Source organism: Triticum aestivum, chromosome 3B (assembly GCF_018294505.1).
Source record: "Triticum aestivum cultivar Chinese Spring chromosome 3B, IWGSC CS RefSeq v2.1, whole genome shotgun sequence".
Lineage (NCBI taxonomy): Eukaryota > Viridiplantae > Streptophyta > Magnoliopsida > Poales > Poaceae > Triticum > Triticum aestivum.
In genome coordinates this window covers 664,591,267-664,608,541 of record NC_057801.1, presented here as the reverse complement: position 1 = coordinate 664,608,541, position 17,275 = coordinate 664,591,267, and the positions used below count along the sequence as shown (strand labels likewise).

Below are 17,275 nucleotides of genomic sequence, written 5' to 3'. Positions count from 1 at the left end.
TTTAGACGTTTAGGGAGAAAGTAGGGGGGGGGGGCGGCTGTAGATGCTCCAAGTTATCAAGAAGCTAAGAATTTGATAGATCAATCTATGGCCCTATTGTTGAGGAGGTAAAGGAGTCCATGCGATCAACGAAGGAGTTCAGGGTGGCATGGGTGAGACGCTCGGATAATGGAGCTGCTCGTTGGCTAGCGAAGGAGGCTTGTGCGAATAGTTTTATTTTATTCGACTCAAAACATGCTGAGATGAATGAGTACAACACAACCCACTTCACCTAAGAAAAACTTTAGTTACAATGGGTTTTGTTTTATTCATTCATCTATGTGAGTCCAAAACGTCACAAATACAATCCAGAAAATATTATTGTGTTTGATAGTATGATGTGTGTTAGCTGATTATAGAAAAATGTGTTAGCTGAGACGACATTGTTCTTAGTTATTTAGCTCCGTGAATAGAATCTTAAATTTTGTCAAAAGCACGTGGCATCGCACGGGCGTTTTACTATTCATTTGTGATTTTTTACTGAAATTTATGAAAATTCTGAAGGACATAAAATCTAGCAATCTCTACCTTGCGGGGGGGGGGGGGGCGTCGCCGTCAGATCCCTTCATATTTTTCTGGAAACTTTTGTAGGGGTTTCTGGAAACTTTATTATGATGATTGTTTTTTTATGAGCTTCAAAACGGCCCGTCTGATTTCAGGCCAGTTTTGGACAACCAAACGGGCCAGTACAATGACAAGGCCCACAGAGGCCCAGTTACGCGTGGATCGTCTGCTTCTTCTCAACCCGATCTGAAAAACCCTAGACCCAGGGGCTACCGCTCCCCTGAAAACTCTGCGCGCCAAATGCTCGAACACCTTCCCGCCAAAGCCACGCCCGCACATTCACAATAGATCCACGCTCTCCGTGTCTGCGCCTGATTCAGAGAAAGAGCCCGCAAGAAAGAGATAGGAGAGAGAGAGAGAGAGAGAGAGAGGGAGAGGGAGAGCAAGAGAAGGAGGAAGAGGCGAAGCCATGGACGACGCGCCCGCTGACGCCGCCGCATCCGGCCGCCGCACGCGCACCCGGGGCACCGAGGCGGTGGCGCGCTCCGCGGCGCTCGAGCGCCTCCGCGCCATCCGCGGCGGCGGCGCCCGCTCCGCCGCCGCCGTCCAGGTGCGGATGGAGGACCCGATCTACGACACCGTCGCCGAGGAGGACTACGCCGCCCTCGTCGCCCGCCGCCGCAAGGACGCCGGCGCCTTCATCATCGACGACGACGGCCTCGGCTACGTCGACGACGGGCGAGAGGAGGACTGGACCCACCGCGCCCTCCCTTCCTCCTCCGACGAGGGATCTGGCGGCGAGGAGGGCGCCCCCCGCAAGCGGAAGCAGCCGCGCCCTCCCCAGGCGAAGCGTCCGCCCCAGCAGTCTGCTGCGGCGGCGTCCCTCTCCGCCGCCGGTGCGATGACGGGCAAGGATCGCCTCTCCGCCATGTTCACCTCCTCCTTTTTTAAGAAGCCAGGCAGCGACCGCACCAAGGGCTCGTCGCTGGCCGCGGACAGCATCGTGGACGACGTCATCGCCGAGTTCGCCCCCGACGAGAACGACCGCGAGGAGCGCCGTCGTCGCGTTGGCAGAGTCTCTGCCCCGACACCAACGCCTGCTCCAGTTGCCCAAATTAAGGCAATTCAAGCAGCCGTACACGCTGAAATGGAGGTTAGATCGGATAATGGGTTCGAGCCTGATGTGGTTTCAGACCATGGAAACGATATGGAGGTGGAATTACAGCCAGAGGTGGAATTGAAGCCTGATGTGGAAATGCAACCCAAATTAGAAGCAGCTCCAGGTTCTAGTCCTGAATTGGTTGATGAGAATAAGAGCTCGGAGGAACTGAAGCTGGAAGCTAATGGGGAGGTGAAGATAGAGAAGGTGCACCGTTTAAACGCTAAGATTAAGGCAGAGGGCACCAGGAATGGTGATATGTTGAGTGCAACAGCAGGTTGGATGAAGATATGTGGGGAGGGGGAGAATGCAGGAGGCGAGGGAGAGGTGTCTGTTAATGGTAACACCGATGTAGATGAAAGCTCGGAGTTTGAGCTGAAGGATGGAGCACTGCCGTTCTATGTGCTGGATGCATATGAGGAGCCCTTCGGTATTAATTCAGGCACAGTTTATTTGTTTGGAAAGGTAAATATCATTTGTACTAAGTTTCTATTGAAGTATTGTGGTGAATAATCCCTATAAGAGACATGTTAGTTGCTGGCATCTGTTAATGTGCTTTGTTTTGTTCACACAATATTTCACCAGCACCAAACTAAGTGATTCTTTAGCTTAGTAGGATAGCTGATATATATAAATTATGTGGTACTTTATGTATTTTAGTATCTGAATGAATGAATGTATTCCATAGAGGCACTGATCATTACTTCCATAAAGTAGTCAATATTTTTTTGAAGCTCCAAATATTTGCCATGGTCAAGTATTTCAGAAATAGGTATCAACTTTGTTGAATAATTACATGTTCTATTGGATTATCAGCTATTACATGTTTGCAGCTCTAGGTTATACACAACACTTTTTTGACCACCTGCTTTTCTTTCTAGGTTGTAATAGGCAAGCGGTTCCATAGTTGTTGTGTTGTTGTAAAAAATATGCAAAGGTGCATATATGCAATCCCAAGCAGTTCAGTATTCCCAAGGGACACAATATCAAGGATAGAGAAGAACTCCACAAGTTCTGATGCTTCGCCATCACTTCGAGCAACTTTACATGTGAGAGATTGATTATTTTCATACTAAGCTTAATGCTCATTGCAACATATTAATCTTATATGCACACTACATATCTTTTTCCCAGGAGTTGTCATCTGGACTAAAGATTGAAGTAGCTGAGAAGTTGTCTGACCTCAATGTTTCAAATTTTGTGATGACTCCAGTCAAGGTTTGTAGGTGGAACCATCCTGTAACTTCAACCCCTGTAATATCCTTGTCTATGCTAATTGTTCATATTTGGCATGCCTTAGAGGAACTATGCATTTGAGAGGACCGATGTACCAATCGGTGAGCAGTATGTCCTGAAAATCAATTACCCATATAAGGTATGTTCTTGAACAATGGATCTTCTGTTTCATATTTTCTTTTTTCCTTGTATCATATGCGTTTTCGTAGGATCCTGCGGTACCAGCCGACCTCAGAGGTGAACATTTCCATGCGTTACTTGGGACAAACAATAGGTATGAACCATAAAATGTGGGACCCATGCTTTACACAACAATTCCAGTGCTGTACCCCGTGCCAAATCCTTTCCTCACACACAGTAACCATTGTACCTTTTCAGTGCACTTGAACTGTTTCTCATCAAAAGAAAGATCAAGGGTCCTTCATGGCTATCGATTTCTAAATTTGTGGCATGTCCATCTACTCAGCGGGTATAGCCTTGACTTCATGCTGTCCTCTCATTCCAGCCTGTGTTTTATATCCAAGTTATTTGATACTCTTATGGCTCCTACCTAATTCTTTGTTGCATTATATTGGTGCTGATGTTTTTTGGCATTTCCACAGGTCAGCTGGTGTAAATTTGAAGTTACAGTCGACTCCCCAAAAGACATTTCTGTTTTGATGACAAGTACCACACTGGAAGTCCCCCCAGTTGTAGTTGCGGCTGTTAATCTTAAAACTATCATAAATGAGAAACACAACGTGCATGAGATTGTGTCAGCATCAGTCATATGCTGTCACCAAGTAAAAGTAAGCATGCTAATCTTGGGTCGAAGTATTTTATTCTAGTTTTTGTTTGTACATAATAAAGCAGTTTAGGTATCAGGTAAATGATTATCCTTTTCTTCTGGACAAGATTTTCTAGAAAAGCTGACATACTTTGGCATGATGTATCAAGCAATTGAACCTTCCATGTCTCTGAATATATGAAGCAGTTCTTTTTTAGACAAACTGATGCACTTTGGGTTTATCTGAAACAATTATCGAGTTTACATATTTGTGAGATTATTTTATAAGCCAGAGACACTTTCTACCAATTAAATGTTGTTTGCCTTTTGGGGTCATTTCAGATTGATACTCCAATGCGTTCTGAAGATTGGCAGAAACGGGGAACGATCAGCCATTTTACTGTTATGCGCAAGCTTGAAGGCAGCATATTTCCTATAGGCCTCACCAAAGAAGCTTCTGATAGGAACCAGAAGGCTGGTAGCAATGTGCTGGCACTAGAGAGCAGGTGGGTACTGTTGTCGCGTATGCATTTTACATGTTACTTTGAACAAATCCAAGTTCTCATCTTTGCATTTATTAATCTTTTTTATTCCATTTTCAGTGAACGTGCTTTGTTAAATCGCTTGATGATTGAGCTTAGTAAACTTGATTGTGATGTACTTGTGGGGCACAACATTTCGGGATTCGACCTGGATGTCCTTCTGCACCGTGCTCAGGTTTTTATTATTATATTTCTGGTTAATTTTGGTACCTCTATGGAACCTGTACTAGTAGCTCCATGTTCTCCTTGAAGTAGATGGAAAGGGTTCTGTTGATGTTTTAATTTCAATGTTCTGGACGAAGTGGTCAGCAACACGTTAGAGAACTTACACTATGATTTTACTAATGTCTAATCATGTTTTAATTCAATCAAATAAGAAATATACCTCTGCCCTTTTTCTGCTAGACCTGCAAAGTACCAAGCAGCATGTGGTCCAAAATTGGTCGCCTTAGAAGATCAGTAATGCCCAGGCTTACCAAAGGAAACACACTATATGGTTCTGGGGCAAGTCCAGGAATTATGTCCTGTATTGCTGGCCGTCTCCTCTGTGATACCTACTTATGCTCTCGTGATCTTCTGCGGGAGGTAACCAGCATTTTAATTGTTTGGTGCAATATCAAAACCAAACTCACAACTCTAACCTATATGTTTTACACAGGTGAGTTATTCTCTGACACAACTTGCAGAGACTCAATTGAAAAAAGACAGAAGAGAGGTTTCGCCACATGATATACCTCCAATGTTCCAATCATCGGGAACACTTCTAAAGCTGGTTGGTTTCTTTGAATTCAAAAATCATGTTTACTTCTTTCAAGAGAATGCCATGTCTTAAGAATTATGAACTGAAGCAAACTTTACCAATTTATCATCCTCATCTAGGTTGAGTACGGTGAGACTGATGCATGGCTTTCTTTGGAGCTCATGTTCCACTTGAGTGTTCTCCCGCTCACACGCCAACTGACAAATATTAGTGGTAATCTGTGGGGAAAAACTCTCCAGGTATACCATCATTATTTTTATGCAAAGTACATCTGCAAAAATGCAGTCTCCTTTGGAAAAAGACAAAAAGCAATGTTATGTTGACATGATCTTTCACATGAAATGGACGCAGGGTGCTAGAGCTCAGAGGGTAGAATATCTACTGTTGCATTCATTCCATGCAAAAAAATTCATTATACCAGATAAGTTTGCTGCACGCAATAAGGAGCTGAACTCTGCAAAACGAAAGCTTAATGCTGATACCGAAGGTGGAAATGCTGCTGATGGTGCTGCTGATCCTTCCATTGATGATGAGGTGCATAATGGTGATCAAGGTAAAGCAAGAAAAGGCCCTTCATATGCTGGTGGTTTGGTTTTGGAGCCTAAAAAAGGTCTATACGACAAGTATATTCTACTTCTGGACTTCAACAGTCTTTATCCTTCAATAATTCAGGCGAGTCATTATTTTTCACAGATTCGTTAAGTTCTGGCTTATTCTCCATGAGTCAACTGTTAAGCGATGCCCTTGATATATATTCACTGTTTCTTTTATTCTCTTCTCCACTCAGGAATTCAATATCTGCTTCACCACTGTTGAGCGTTCTTCTGATGGCAATCTCCCTAACCTGCCAAATTCAAAGGCTACTGGTGTTTTACCTGAGGTACTTACGTACATATATGCTTTATTCGGATATGGAGTTTTTCTTTACTTGGGGGAATGAGAAACACTCTTTTGCAAATTTTTGAGCCGCTAGCAGGGTAACAACATACTGACATGCCATAGGTGGGATACCCTATGGGTAGGACCCATATTGCTTTGGAACTTTGCCACCAACAATATAACCAATAAAAAGTTTGCTTTCAGCTCATTTTTCTGAGTAACTTGTTATTAATATTCAGAGTTGTAGTTACAGAAATAAAATATGCTATTCCTGCTTGGCCACCACTCCTGTTCATGCTTTTGGTTTGGACATTGGAATTTTGTAAACTTGTTCAGTGTGATTCTAGCTTACAAGCTACTTGCTCCATTCCTAAATATATGACGTTTTGGTATTTCAAATTGAACTACCAAAACGTCACAGGACCAAGGGAGTACTATTATCCAGTCTTTGTAACTAAGCTGGACCAAAATTGTACTCCCCCCGCCACCAATTTGAAATGCTGTGAGAATTGACAAACCTTGGTTTTGGAATAGACCACTGAGACATATATTCTTCTGTTCATTTTGTTGTACAAGTAATACATGATCAACACCCAATATTTCTAATATATTAGTGCTCCAGCAAGTTCTGCAATCAAACTCATTGGCTTCTTTATAGATGCCAGTGATCAGCCGCGATACAAAAGGCTCTGTCTTTACTTTTCTTTGCACTTCAGTTATTGATTGAAATGCGGCTTATTGTCAGGGCATAATTTTGTTCTAACATGTGTTTGCAATCATGGCTAACAACACAGTTGCTGAAGAGCTTGGTGGAGAGGAGAAGAATGGTTAAATCATGGCTCAAAACCGCCTCTGGTCTCAAAAGGCAGCAGTTTGATATTCAACAGCAAGCTTTGAAGCTTACCGCAAACAGGTAAAGAATACCGTTGCAAACTAAATTCTTGAGTGTACTCTTCTTCCGGCATCCATAAAGAAGTCTAGTATAGTCGATGGGCTCTAAGTAGAGTCCAAGTAAGCCTTTTGTGTTTGTAATTCCTTTTGCATTTATCCAGTATGGTCGACCGGCTCTAACTTATCCTTTTAACCTCATGTCCCAGTATGTATGGTTGCTTGGGATTTTCTAATTCTAGGTTTTTTGCAAAGCCACTTGCCGAGCTTATCACCCTACAAGTGAGAACATACTTTTCTCCTTCAGAGGTAGATTGACAAATATGTACAACTAAATTAGTTGTGACTGATATATTCTATGATGCCCCTGCAGGGTAGAGAGATCTTGCAAAACACTGTTGATCTGGTTCAGAATAATTTAAACTTGGAGGTATATATATTACTAACTTATGTTTATAAATATCTCAGTGGTAAATAACCTTTCTAAGATATCCAAAGAACCTTGTTTATAAGATGATTGAACTCCAACTTTCTTTACGAATAAATTGGTCATATTGATATTTCTTTTCATTGTATTGGACAGGTTATTTATGGTGACACGGACTCCATAATGATATATACTGGACTGGATGACATCTCCAAGGCAAAAGCAATTGCTGGAAAGGTCATTCAGGAGGTAGTACTCTGATATTGAAGTCTCAGCCTTGGATATTAAACTATGATCTATGAGCAGCACAAAAACATCATCTTTCCACAATTGTTTATGCAGGTGAACAAGAAGTACCGTTGTCTGGAGATCGATCTTGATGGTGTATACAAAAGAATGTTGCTTCTCAAAAAGAAGAAATATGCTGCCATTAAAGTGGCACTAGATGGTAGTTTACGAGAGGTGTGTGTGTGTGCTTATTCCAACTTCATATTTATCTTGGAAAACTAGGCGAGGTATTCTAACATGCTTGATACAGAACATTGAGCGCAAGGGACTCGATATGGTCAGGCGTGATTGGAGTATGCTGTCAAAAGAAATTGGTGATTTTTGCCTGAATCAAATCTTGTCTGGAGGGTAAGTATTTTAGTTGTCATTAATTTTGCTTGAGATGTTCCCTTTCATCTCATCCATGTTAAAACTGTTTCTACAGGACATGTGATGATGTTATTGAGTCAATACATAACTCTCTTGTCCAGGTGAGTAGCCTACAATATATTCTTCATCTCTTAAGTTTTCCTTTTCCATATTTTCTGAGAGGCATTAATTTTGGTTGCTACCGCTCCACACTTTAGTTTTGATTGTACAGGCATTAGTACTATATTTGTTAGTGTAATACGATTGACTGAATGAGTATTGTTGCAGGTCCAAGCACAGATGAAAAGTGGTCAAATAGAGCTTGAAAAATATATCATCACAAAGAGTCTAACAAAAGCGCCAGAAGATTATCCAGATGCTAAAAACCAGCCTCATGTCCAGGTAATATTTACCTGTTTTATTTCTTTGGGTCAGTTGTGAGATAAATGGGAAACTGATGAGCTGAGCTGAGTGCTGTTTTCCTTTGGTTGTGTTGTGTTTTTCAGGTTGCTTTAAGACTGAAGCAAAATGGTTTCTCTGGATGCTCTGCAGGTGATACTGTTCCATATATTATATGCTCGCAACAGGTATTGCAATGATGTGCTTCTTTTGTTGTCTTATTATTTGTTCCATATATTATTTTCTCGCAACAGGTATCCCTAAGTACTAATCCCTCCGTCTGAAAATACTTGTCGGAGAAATGGATGTATCTAGACGTATTTTAGTTCTACATACATCCATTTTTATCCATTGCTCCGACAAGTATTTTGGGATGGAGGGAGTATTTGTTAACCTCTGCTTTGACACAATGATAACTCATTAAGGGAACATAATTATCGTTTGTTTGAAATGATTGTAATTTTAAAAATGAAACCTTGCGGCAGAATGTTTTGGAAATATCTGTTTTTAGCTTCTTTTTTTGAAGTACTATTACCAGACCTTAAAATTTACTTGACTATTAAGAGGCAAATCCAACTTTGTTTGACTATTCCAAACAGGATTCAGATAATACACATTCTGGGGGAATTGCTCAAAGAGCTAGACATCCGGATGAGTTAAAACGAGACCCTAACAAGTGGATGATTGACATCGAGTACTATTTGTCACAGCAGGTCCTCCCTTGCACATAAGAAAACATATAGTTCTTGTATGCCAGATTTGTCTGTACTGTATTTTTTATTCTAAATTGCTTTTACAGATTCATCCTGTCGTTTCTCGTCTGTGTGCTTCAATTGAGGGTACTAGCCCTGCCCGACTGGCTGAATGTCTTGGACTTGACTCATCAAAGGTGTGCATCCACTCTTAATTATTGGTTAGCTATCTAATTTGTATATTTTCATGTGTTCTTAACCCTTCTAAATCCCTGGAATTAGTTCCAATCAAGATCAATTGGGTCTAGCAATGAGGATACGTCTACCATGCTCTTATCTGTAATTGATGATGAAGATGAGAGGTAAACATATAATATACTTATTTCACTTTGATTCCTGCAGTTCGTAACTTTCAACTAAAAATAACATGAGTAATACTTGCAGATATCGTGGCTGTGAGCCACTGCGTTTATCATGCCCAAGCTGTACCAATACCTTCGAGTGCCCCCCTGTGTCCAGTCTGATTGCTAGTTTATCAGATCCAAATGAAGGAAAAGATGCTACTGTGAATTTCTGGCGTCGGATGCGGTGCCCAAGATGTCCAGATGATACTGATGAGTGCAGAGTTTCTCCTGCTGTGCTTGCCAACCAGGTTAATACCACTTAATGTAATACTATGATCTAGCATTCAGATTGCTGAACTGAAATTGATTTTTTCCATGCCAGATAAAAAGACAGGCTGATAATTTCATCAATCGGTATTACAAAGGTTTACTGATGGTAAGTATAGTTTCCACTTCTGATTGATATTTCACATTCTCGTGTCCTTGGGTGCCTGTCTACATGTAATGAACCTTTTCTTTTGACATATTTCTTTCCAGTGCGATGACGAGGGTTGCAAATATTCAACTCACATTGTGAACCTTAGAGTGATGGGGGATTCTGAGAGAGGAACCATCTGCCCGAACTATCCACAATGCAACGGCCGTCTAGTAAGACAGGTTTGTTGATACGGGCTTAAGTTTATAATGTGCTTATTTTTTCTTTGATTTGATGGCTACTAATACTGATTCTGTGTGCTGACAGTACACAGAGGCAGATCTATACAGGCAATTGTCCTACTTTTGCTATGTACTTGATGCAACCCGGTGTCTTGATAAGGTTAGATATAATAACCCAATTGCTGTTTTTTTTTCTTTTCCCTTTGTTAATGCCATAGCTGATGTGAAGATTTTTTGATGCAGTTGGACCAGAAGATGCGGCTTCCTTTTGAGAAAGAGTTTGCAGTATTAAACCAAACAATAAGCTCCGCATTTCTGGAGATTCAGAAAATCCGAGACAGATGTGCTTTCGGATGGGTTCAATTGACAGATCTAGCAGTGTCAATCTGATGAGCTACTGTTTGCCGTAATCTCAAGCAGTGCTGATCTGAGCATGGGCCGTGGGATATTGTGTTGTTGAAACTAGATCTGTTGTTGAAGGTGAAAGGAACTGGAAACCAGATGATGGCCTTGGCCACTAGCTGCTGACGGGTTTCCTGGCCTGCAAAGGATGGAGTTGCCCACATCATGTTGCATTTAAATACAAATGTTCTAACCAGTTGTTTCAGAGACCCTCCTTGGTGCCATCCCTAATTTTCGAAGTGTATATTGTACTACTGTTGTAAATATGTTGCATCCATCAGTCCCATGGTTTTGTAGTGACATACTTTGAATACTAAATTTGTCATCAGTCAGTTTTTATCATCTTAAAATTATCACAATCCAGATGCTTATTTACTGATTCTCATGTCTTTAAACAAGGTTTATTCTGTTTTAGTAACTAAAAGGAACACAAGGTTTTGTTTCAGTGTATCAGATAGATTACTAATGCTCTGATGGATGGAATCCTTTTTTTTTGCGAGGTTGATGGATGGAATCCTTGACAAAGTGCATGTTGTTCCAGTGTTTGTTTTATTTTTATATATCTGCCAGATATCTCACTTGTAGTCCTTATTAAATGGAAGATTGACTGAATCAGTTATTTGCATAATCTGGCACACATACGGACATACATTAGGGTTCTTGTCCTGTGAACTCCAGGCTGTGCATAGTAAACCCTAACCTAGCTAAAGTGTTGAAATCTTTCCAAACCAAGATGCTTTATCAGCAAGAGGTTATCATGTTATTTTTGGAAGTTTTAGGAGATTAGCCTACTGCCACCAGCTAGTGTTTTTTTTGCGGGCAAACTTGGAGAGCTTTATTGAACAAAGCTGCTGATCATGAAACTGGGGTAGTGTCTAGTCAAATCTCACTTGCATCTAATGTCCAATGCTTCGCACAAAGGTGAGCCAGAAAATTATTGCGGTTTACATGTTGAAAGATGAAGGAAGTAAACTTAGGTATGAGCTCTCCTATTTCATCTAATAAAGGCGCTATCACCGAACATGACAACTGCCGAGAGTGCTAGAGATTAACTAACTACACGCAGTCGGACTGTCTGATCACATGTGAATCCTTGAAGACTTGCAAGATAAACGCCATCATGAAAGGACAATGTCTCCATAATCAAAGGATCAGACACTTCGGGGTATGACTTGCTCCAAGCAGCGATGAAGGTAGTGGCGGATGGAGTTATGCCGCCAGCTCCTCCCTTGCTAGACTCAGAGCAAATGGTTTAATTGGTTGTGGTTTTGACAATACCATCTTTAGGCGGCCGCCACTCGTGACCTAATAGAATTTTAGCTTGATAGCGAGGCAATTCAAGTAGAGCGAGACATTTCCTCGTCCTTTTGATAGATATCACATGATTGATCTCCTCATAGTCATGCATCCACCGATTCCATGAGTGCCAGATCGACCACATCACCTTGACAATCTTCGGTCGATCTGCATCAGTTATGAGTGGGGCAATAAAATGTCGCGTGTCCAAGTAGTAGGGTGAAGGCGCGACAGGCGGAAATCCAACCATGACTGCGCTTCATCCGAGAATATGCGAGCATGGTAGCAATGAATGAGAGCGTGCACGAGGTCCTCCTCCATTGCATGACAAATGTTGTGTTGTAGGGTGGAGACCCTAAGTGGATATCTTTCACGAATTGGAGGGGAATCCACGAAGAACACGAAGAACACGAGGGAAAATCACAAGAGGAAAACACTCAAGAACAAGTCCAATCACACATCCACTAGACTCACAATCACACAAGATCCACAAAGGTGCAAGAACAACAAAGGGAAATATACAAGGTAAAGTTCATCCCAAATCCAAAGGAGATGAGGTCTTGATGATCCTATGATGGGGATCCTTCTCCAAGAGGAGGCCTTGATATCCACAAGAGGATCTTCTCCAAGAGGAGGGCTTGATCTCCAAAAGGAGCTTCTCCAAGAGGAGGTCTAGATCTCCAAGAGGAGGAAGATGAGCAAAGCTCTCTCTTTGTCTATCCAATACTTTGCTAACCCTGAAAACTGAGAGGAGCACAGAATATATAGTCTAGGGGCGAAGGGGTATGGGCCTCGGTGGTTACATGGGCTTTTTAGCCCGATTCATAGCGAAACTGGGCGGACCGGACAGTCCGGTGGTAAGGACCTGACAGTCCGGTGAGGACAAATGCAATTTGACTGTCCACTGTGGGGACCGGACTGTCCGGTAGTGCAATTTCGGTGTGACCGGACTGTCCGCTGTGAGGACCGGACTACCCGGTAGTGCAATTTCTGCACGCCTCCTTTTCTTCATCTTGACGCTTCCGGTCAGCTCTTGGGTCTTGGGGTCCTTCTCCTTGGCCTCCAGGAAGCTTCCTAGCTGCTTGGTGGTGTTTGCCCTTGTACCTAATGATGCACAATGTTCCATGGTGAGGTAGCAACCACGTCCAATGGATATTCATGTAACTCTCGAAGAGGAGCGAGTTCACCTTAAGTCCGGTAGGTCCACTTGGGGCTTGAGGTGCTATGAAGGTGTACAAGGAGATGACCTTAGGATGCTCCGCATCATCCCCTCCCCCTTGGGAAAGATCCGACCTCATATCGAAAACCAAATCAAATCACCATGGGAAAGAGATGGCGTCGCTGTGTAGAAGTGGACGATCACCAAGTTCTCGTCATCTTGAAGCTCGAAATGGGCACTCTCCAGTGTCGCACCATCTAGTGATTCCTTCAAAAGGAGCAAAGACAACAAACACTTGGAAAACCAAATGTGGTTAGTGTTGGGGAACGTAGCAGAAATTCAAAAAATTTCTACGCATCACCAAGATCAATTCTATGGAGTGACTAGCAACGAGAGAGAGGGGAGTGCATCTTCATACCCTTGAAGATCGTGATACGGAAGTGTTGCAAGAACACAGATGAAGGAGTCGTACTCGTAGCGATTCAGATCGCGGTTGATTCCGATCTAAGCGCCGAACAACGGCGCCTCCGCGTTCAACACACGTGCAGCCTGGTGATGTCTCCCATGCCTTGATCCAGCAAGGACAGAAGGAGAGGTTGGGGAAGACAACTCCAGCAGTAGCACGACGACGTGGTGGTGTTGGAGCAGCGTGGTACTCCGGCAGGGCTTCACCAAGCACCGCGGAAGGAGGAGGAGGTGTTAGAGGAGGGAGGGGCTACGCCAGGGAAGGGGTAATGCAGCCCTCCCACCCCCCTCTATTTATAGGGTGAAGGGGAGAGGGGGCCGGCCCCTCTAGATCCCATCTAGAGGGGGGGAGGGGGGGCGGCCAGGAGGGGAGGCTTGCCCCCCAAGCTGTTGGGGAACGTAGTAATTTCAAAATTTTCCTACGCACACGCAAGATCATGGTGATGCATAGCAACGAGAGGGGAGAGTGTTGTCCACGTACCCTCGTAGACCGTAAGCGGAAGCGTTATGACAACGCGGTTGATGTAGTCGTACGTCTTCACGATCCGACCGATCCAAGCATCGAACGTACAGCACCTCCGAGTTCAGCACACGTTCAGCTCGATGACGATCCCCGGACTCCGATCCAGCAGGGTGTCGGGGATGAGTTCCATCAGCACGATGGCATGGTGATGATGATGATGTTCTACCGACGCAGGGCTTCGCCTAAGCACCGCAACGATATGACCGAGGTGGAATATGGTGGAGGGGGGCACCGCACACGGCTAAGGAACGATCACGATGATCAACTTGCGTGTAGAAGTGCCCCTGCCCCCGTATATAAAGGAGGGAGGGGGGAGGTGCGGCCGGCCCCCTAGGGGTGCGCCTGGAGGAGTCCTACTCCCACCGGGAGTAGGACTCCCCCCCTCTTGCCTTGGTGGAGAAGGAAAGGAGGGAGGGAAAAGAGGAAAGGGGGGCGCCGCCCCCCTTCCTTGTCCTATTCAGACTAGGGGGGAGGGGGGGCGCGGCCTGCCCTGGCCGGCCCTCCTCTTCTCCCTCATGGCCCATGTAGGCCCATTAACCCCCCCGGGGGGGGGGTCCGATAACCCCCCGGTACTCCGGTAAAATCCCGATTTCACCCGGAACGTTTCCGATATCCAAATATAGGCTTCCAATATATCAATCTTTATGTCTCGACCATTTCGAGACTCCTCGTCATGTCCGTGATCACATCCGGGACTCTGAAAAACCTCCGGTACATCAAAACTTATAAACTCATAATAAAACTGCCATCGTAACGTTAAGTGTGCGGACCCTATGGGTTTGAGAACTATGTAGACATGACCTAGAACTGTTTCCGGTCAATAACCAATAGCAGAACCTGGATGCTCATATTGGCTCCTACATATTCTACGAAGATCTTTATCGGTCAAACCGCATAACAACATACGTTGTTTCCTTTGTCATCGGTATGTTACTTGCCCGAGATTAGATCGTCGGTATCCAATACCTAGTTCAATCTCGTTACCGGCAAGTCTCTTTACTCGTTACGTAATGCATCATTTCGTAACTAACTCATTAGCTACAATGCTTGCAAGGCTTATATTGATGTGCATTATCGAGAGGGACCAGAGATACCTCTCCGACAATCGGAGTGACAAATCCTAATCTCGAAATACGCCAACTCAACATGTACCTTCGGAGACACCTGTAGAGCTCCTTTATAATCACCCAGTTACGTTGTGATGTTTGGTAGCACACAAAGTGTTCCTCCGGTAAACGGGAGTCGCATAATCTCATAGTTGTAGGAACTTTGTATAAGTCATGAAGAAAGCAATAACAACATACTAAACGATCAAGTGCTAGGCTAACGGAATGGGTCAAGTCAATCACATCATTCTCCTAATGATGTGATCCCGTTAATCAAATGACAACACATGTCTATGGTTAGGAAACATAACCATCATTGATTAATGAGCTAGTCAAGTAGAGGCATACTAGTGACATTAAGTTTGTCTATGTATTCACACATGTATTATGTTTCCGGTTAATACAATTCTTGCATGAATAATAAACATTTATCATGATATGAGGAAATAAATAATAACTTTATTATTGCCTCTAGGGCATATTTCCTTCAGTCTCCCACTTGCACTAGAGTCAATAATCTAGATTACACAGTAATGATTCTAACACCCATGGAGTCTTGGTGCTGATCATGTTTTGCTCGTGGAAGAGGCTTAGTCAACGGGTCTGCAATATTCAGATCCGTATGTATCTTGCAAATCTCTATGTCTCCCACCTGGACTTGGTCCCGGATGGAATTGAAGTGTCTCTTGATGTGCTTGGTCCTCTTGTGAAATCTGGATTCCTTTGCCAAGGCAATTGCACCAGTATTGTCACAGAAGATCTTCATTGGTCCCGATGCACTAGGTATGACACCTAGATCGAAAATGAACTCCTTCATCCAGACTCCTTCATTTGCTGCTTCCGAAGCAGCTATGTACTCCGCTTCGCATGTAGATCCCGCCACGACGCTTTGTTTAGAACTGCACCAACTTACAGCTCCACCGTTTAATAAAAACACGTATCCGGTTTGCGATTTAGAATCGTCCGGATCAGTGTCAAAGCTTGCATCGACGTAACCATTTACAACTAGCTCTTTGTCACCTCCATAAACGAGAAACATATCCTTAGTCCTTTTCAGGTATTTCAGGATGTTCTTGACTGCTGTCAAGTGATCCACTCCTGGATTACTTTGGTACCTACCTGCCAAGCTTATTGCTAAGCAAACGTCAGGTCTGGTACACAACATTTCATACATGATAGAGCCTATGGCTGAAGCATAGGGAACATCTTTCATTTTCTCTCTATCTTCTGCGGTGGTCGGGCATTGAGTCTGACTCAACTTCACACCTTGTAATACAGTCAAAAACCCTTTCTTTGCCTGATCCATTTTGAACTTTTTCAAAACTTTATCAAGGTATGTGCTTTGTGAAAGTCCAATTAAGCGTCTTGATCTATCTCTATAGATCTTGATTCCCAATATGTAAGCAGCTTCTCCGAGGTCTTTCATTGAAAAACTTTTATTCAAGTATCCCTTTATGCCATCCAGAAATTCTATATCATTTCCAATTAATAATATGTCATCTACATATAATATCATAAATGCTACAGAGCTCCCACTCACTTTCTTGTAAATACAGGCTTCTCCAAAAGTCTGTATAAAACCATATGCTTTGATCACACTATCAAAGCGTTTATTCCAACTCCGAGATGCTTGCACCAGTCCATAAATGGATCGCTGGAGCTTGCACACTTTGTTAGCACCTTTTGGATCGACAAAACCTTCCGGTTGCATCATATACAACTCTTCTTCCAGAAATCCATTCAGGAATGCAGTTTTGACATCCATTTGCCAAATTTCATAATCATAAAATGCGGCAATTGTTGGGGAACGTAGTAATTTCAAAATTTTCCTACGCACACGCAAGATCATGGTGATGGTATAGCAACGAGAGGGGAGAGTATTGTCCACGTACCCTCGTAGACCGTAAGCGGAAGCGTTATGACAACGTGGTTGATGTAGTCGTACGTCTTCACGATTCGACCGATCCAAGCACCGAACGTACGGCACCTCCGTGTTCAGCACACGTTCAGCTCGATGACGTTCCCCGGGCTTCAATCCAGCAAAGCGTCGGGGATGAGTTCCGTCAGCACGACGGCGTGGTGACAATGATGATGTTCTACCGGCGCAGGGCTTCGCCTAAACTCCGCGACGATATGACCGAGGTGGAATATGGTGAGGGGGGCACCGCACACGGCTAAGGAACGATCCGTAGATCAACTTGTGTGTTATGGGGTGCCCCCCTGCCCCCGTATATAAAGGGGCAAGGGGGAGGGGGCGGCCGACCAAGGGAGGGCGCGCCAGGGAGGAATCCTACTCCCACCGGGAGTAGGATTCCCTCCTTTCCTAGTCCAACTAGGAGACCTTCCATGTAGTAGGAGTAGGAGAGAAGGAAAGGGAAGAGAGAAGGGAAGGAAGG

General features: G+C 43.7%; 1 protein-coding gene across 1 annotated transcript; it reads left to right on the top strand.

Annotated features, from left to right (window-relative positions):
- Window positions 1–843: 843 nt before the first annotated feature.
- On the top strand, window positions 844–10,709 carry LOC123071555 (DNA polymerase alpha catalytic subunit). The gene is made up of 31 exons (XM_044495130.1): window positions 844–2,167; window positions 2,584–2,751; window positions 2,837–2,920; window positions 3,003–3,077; window positions 3,148–3,212; window positions 3,317–3,407; window positions 3,541–3,726; window positions 4,047–4,210; window positions 4,307–4,421; window positions 4,652–4,831; window positions 4,905–5,018; window positions 5,126–5,245; window positions 5,358–5,678; window positions 5,794–5,886; window positions 6,680–6,798; window positions 6,983–7,055; window positions 7,147–7,203; window positions 7,357–7,449; window positions 7,543–7,662; window positions 7,739–7,836; window positions 7,913–7,958; window positions 8,125–8,238; window positions 8,343–8,423; window positions 8,835–8,948; window positions 9,035–9,124; window positions 9,210–9,289; window positions 9,372–9,579; window positions 9,654–9,707; window positions 9,809–9,928; window positions 10,014–10,088; window positions 10,172–10,709. The coding sequence occupies exons 1-31, from the start codon at window positions 1,013–1,015 to the stop codon at window positions 10,316–10,318; spliced, it is 4,620 nt and encodes a 1,539-aa protein (XP_044351065.1). The 5' UTR covers window positions 844–1,012; the 3' UTR covers window positions 10,319–10,709.
- Window positions 10,710–17,275: the final 6,566 nt, after the last annotated feature.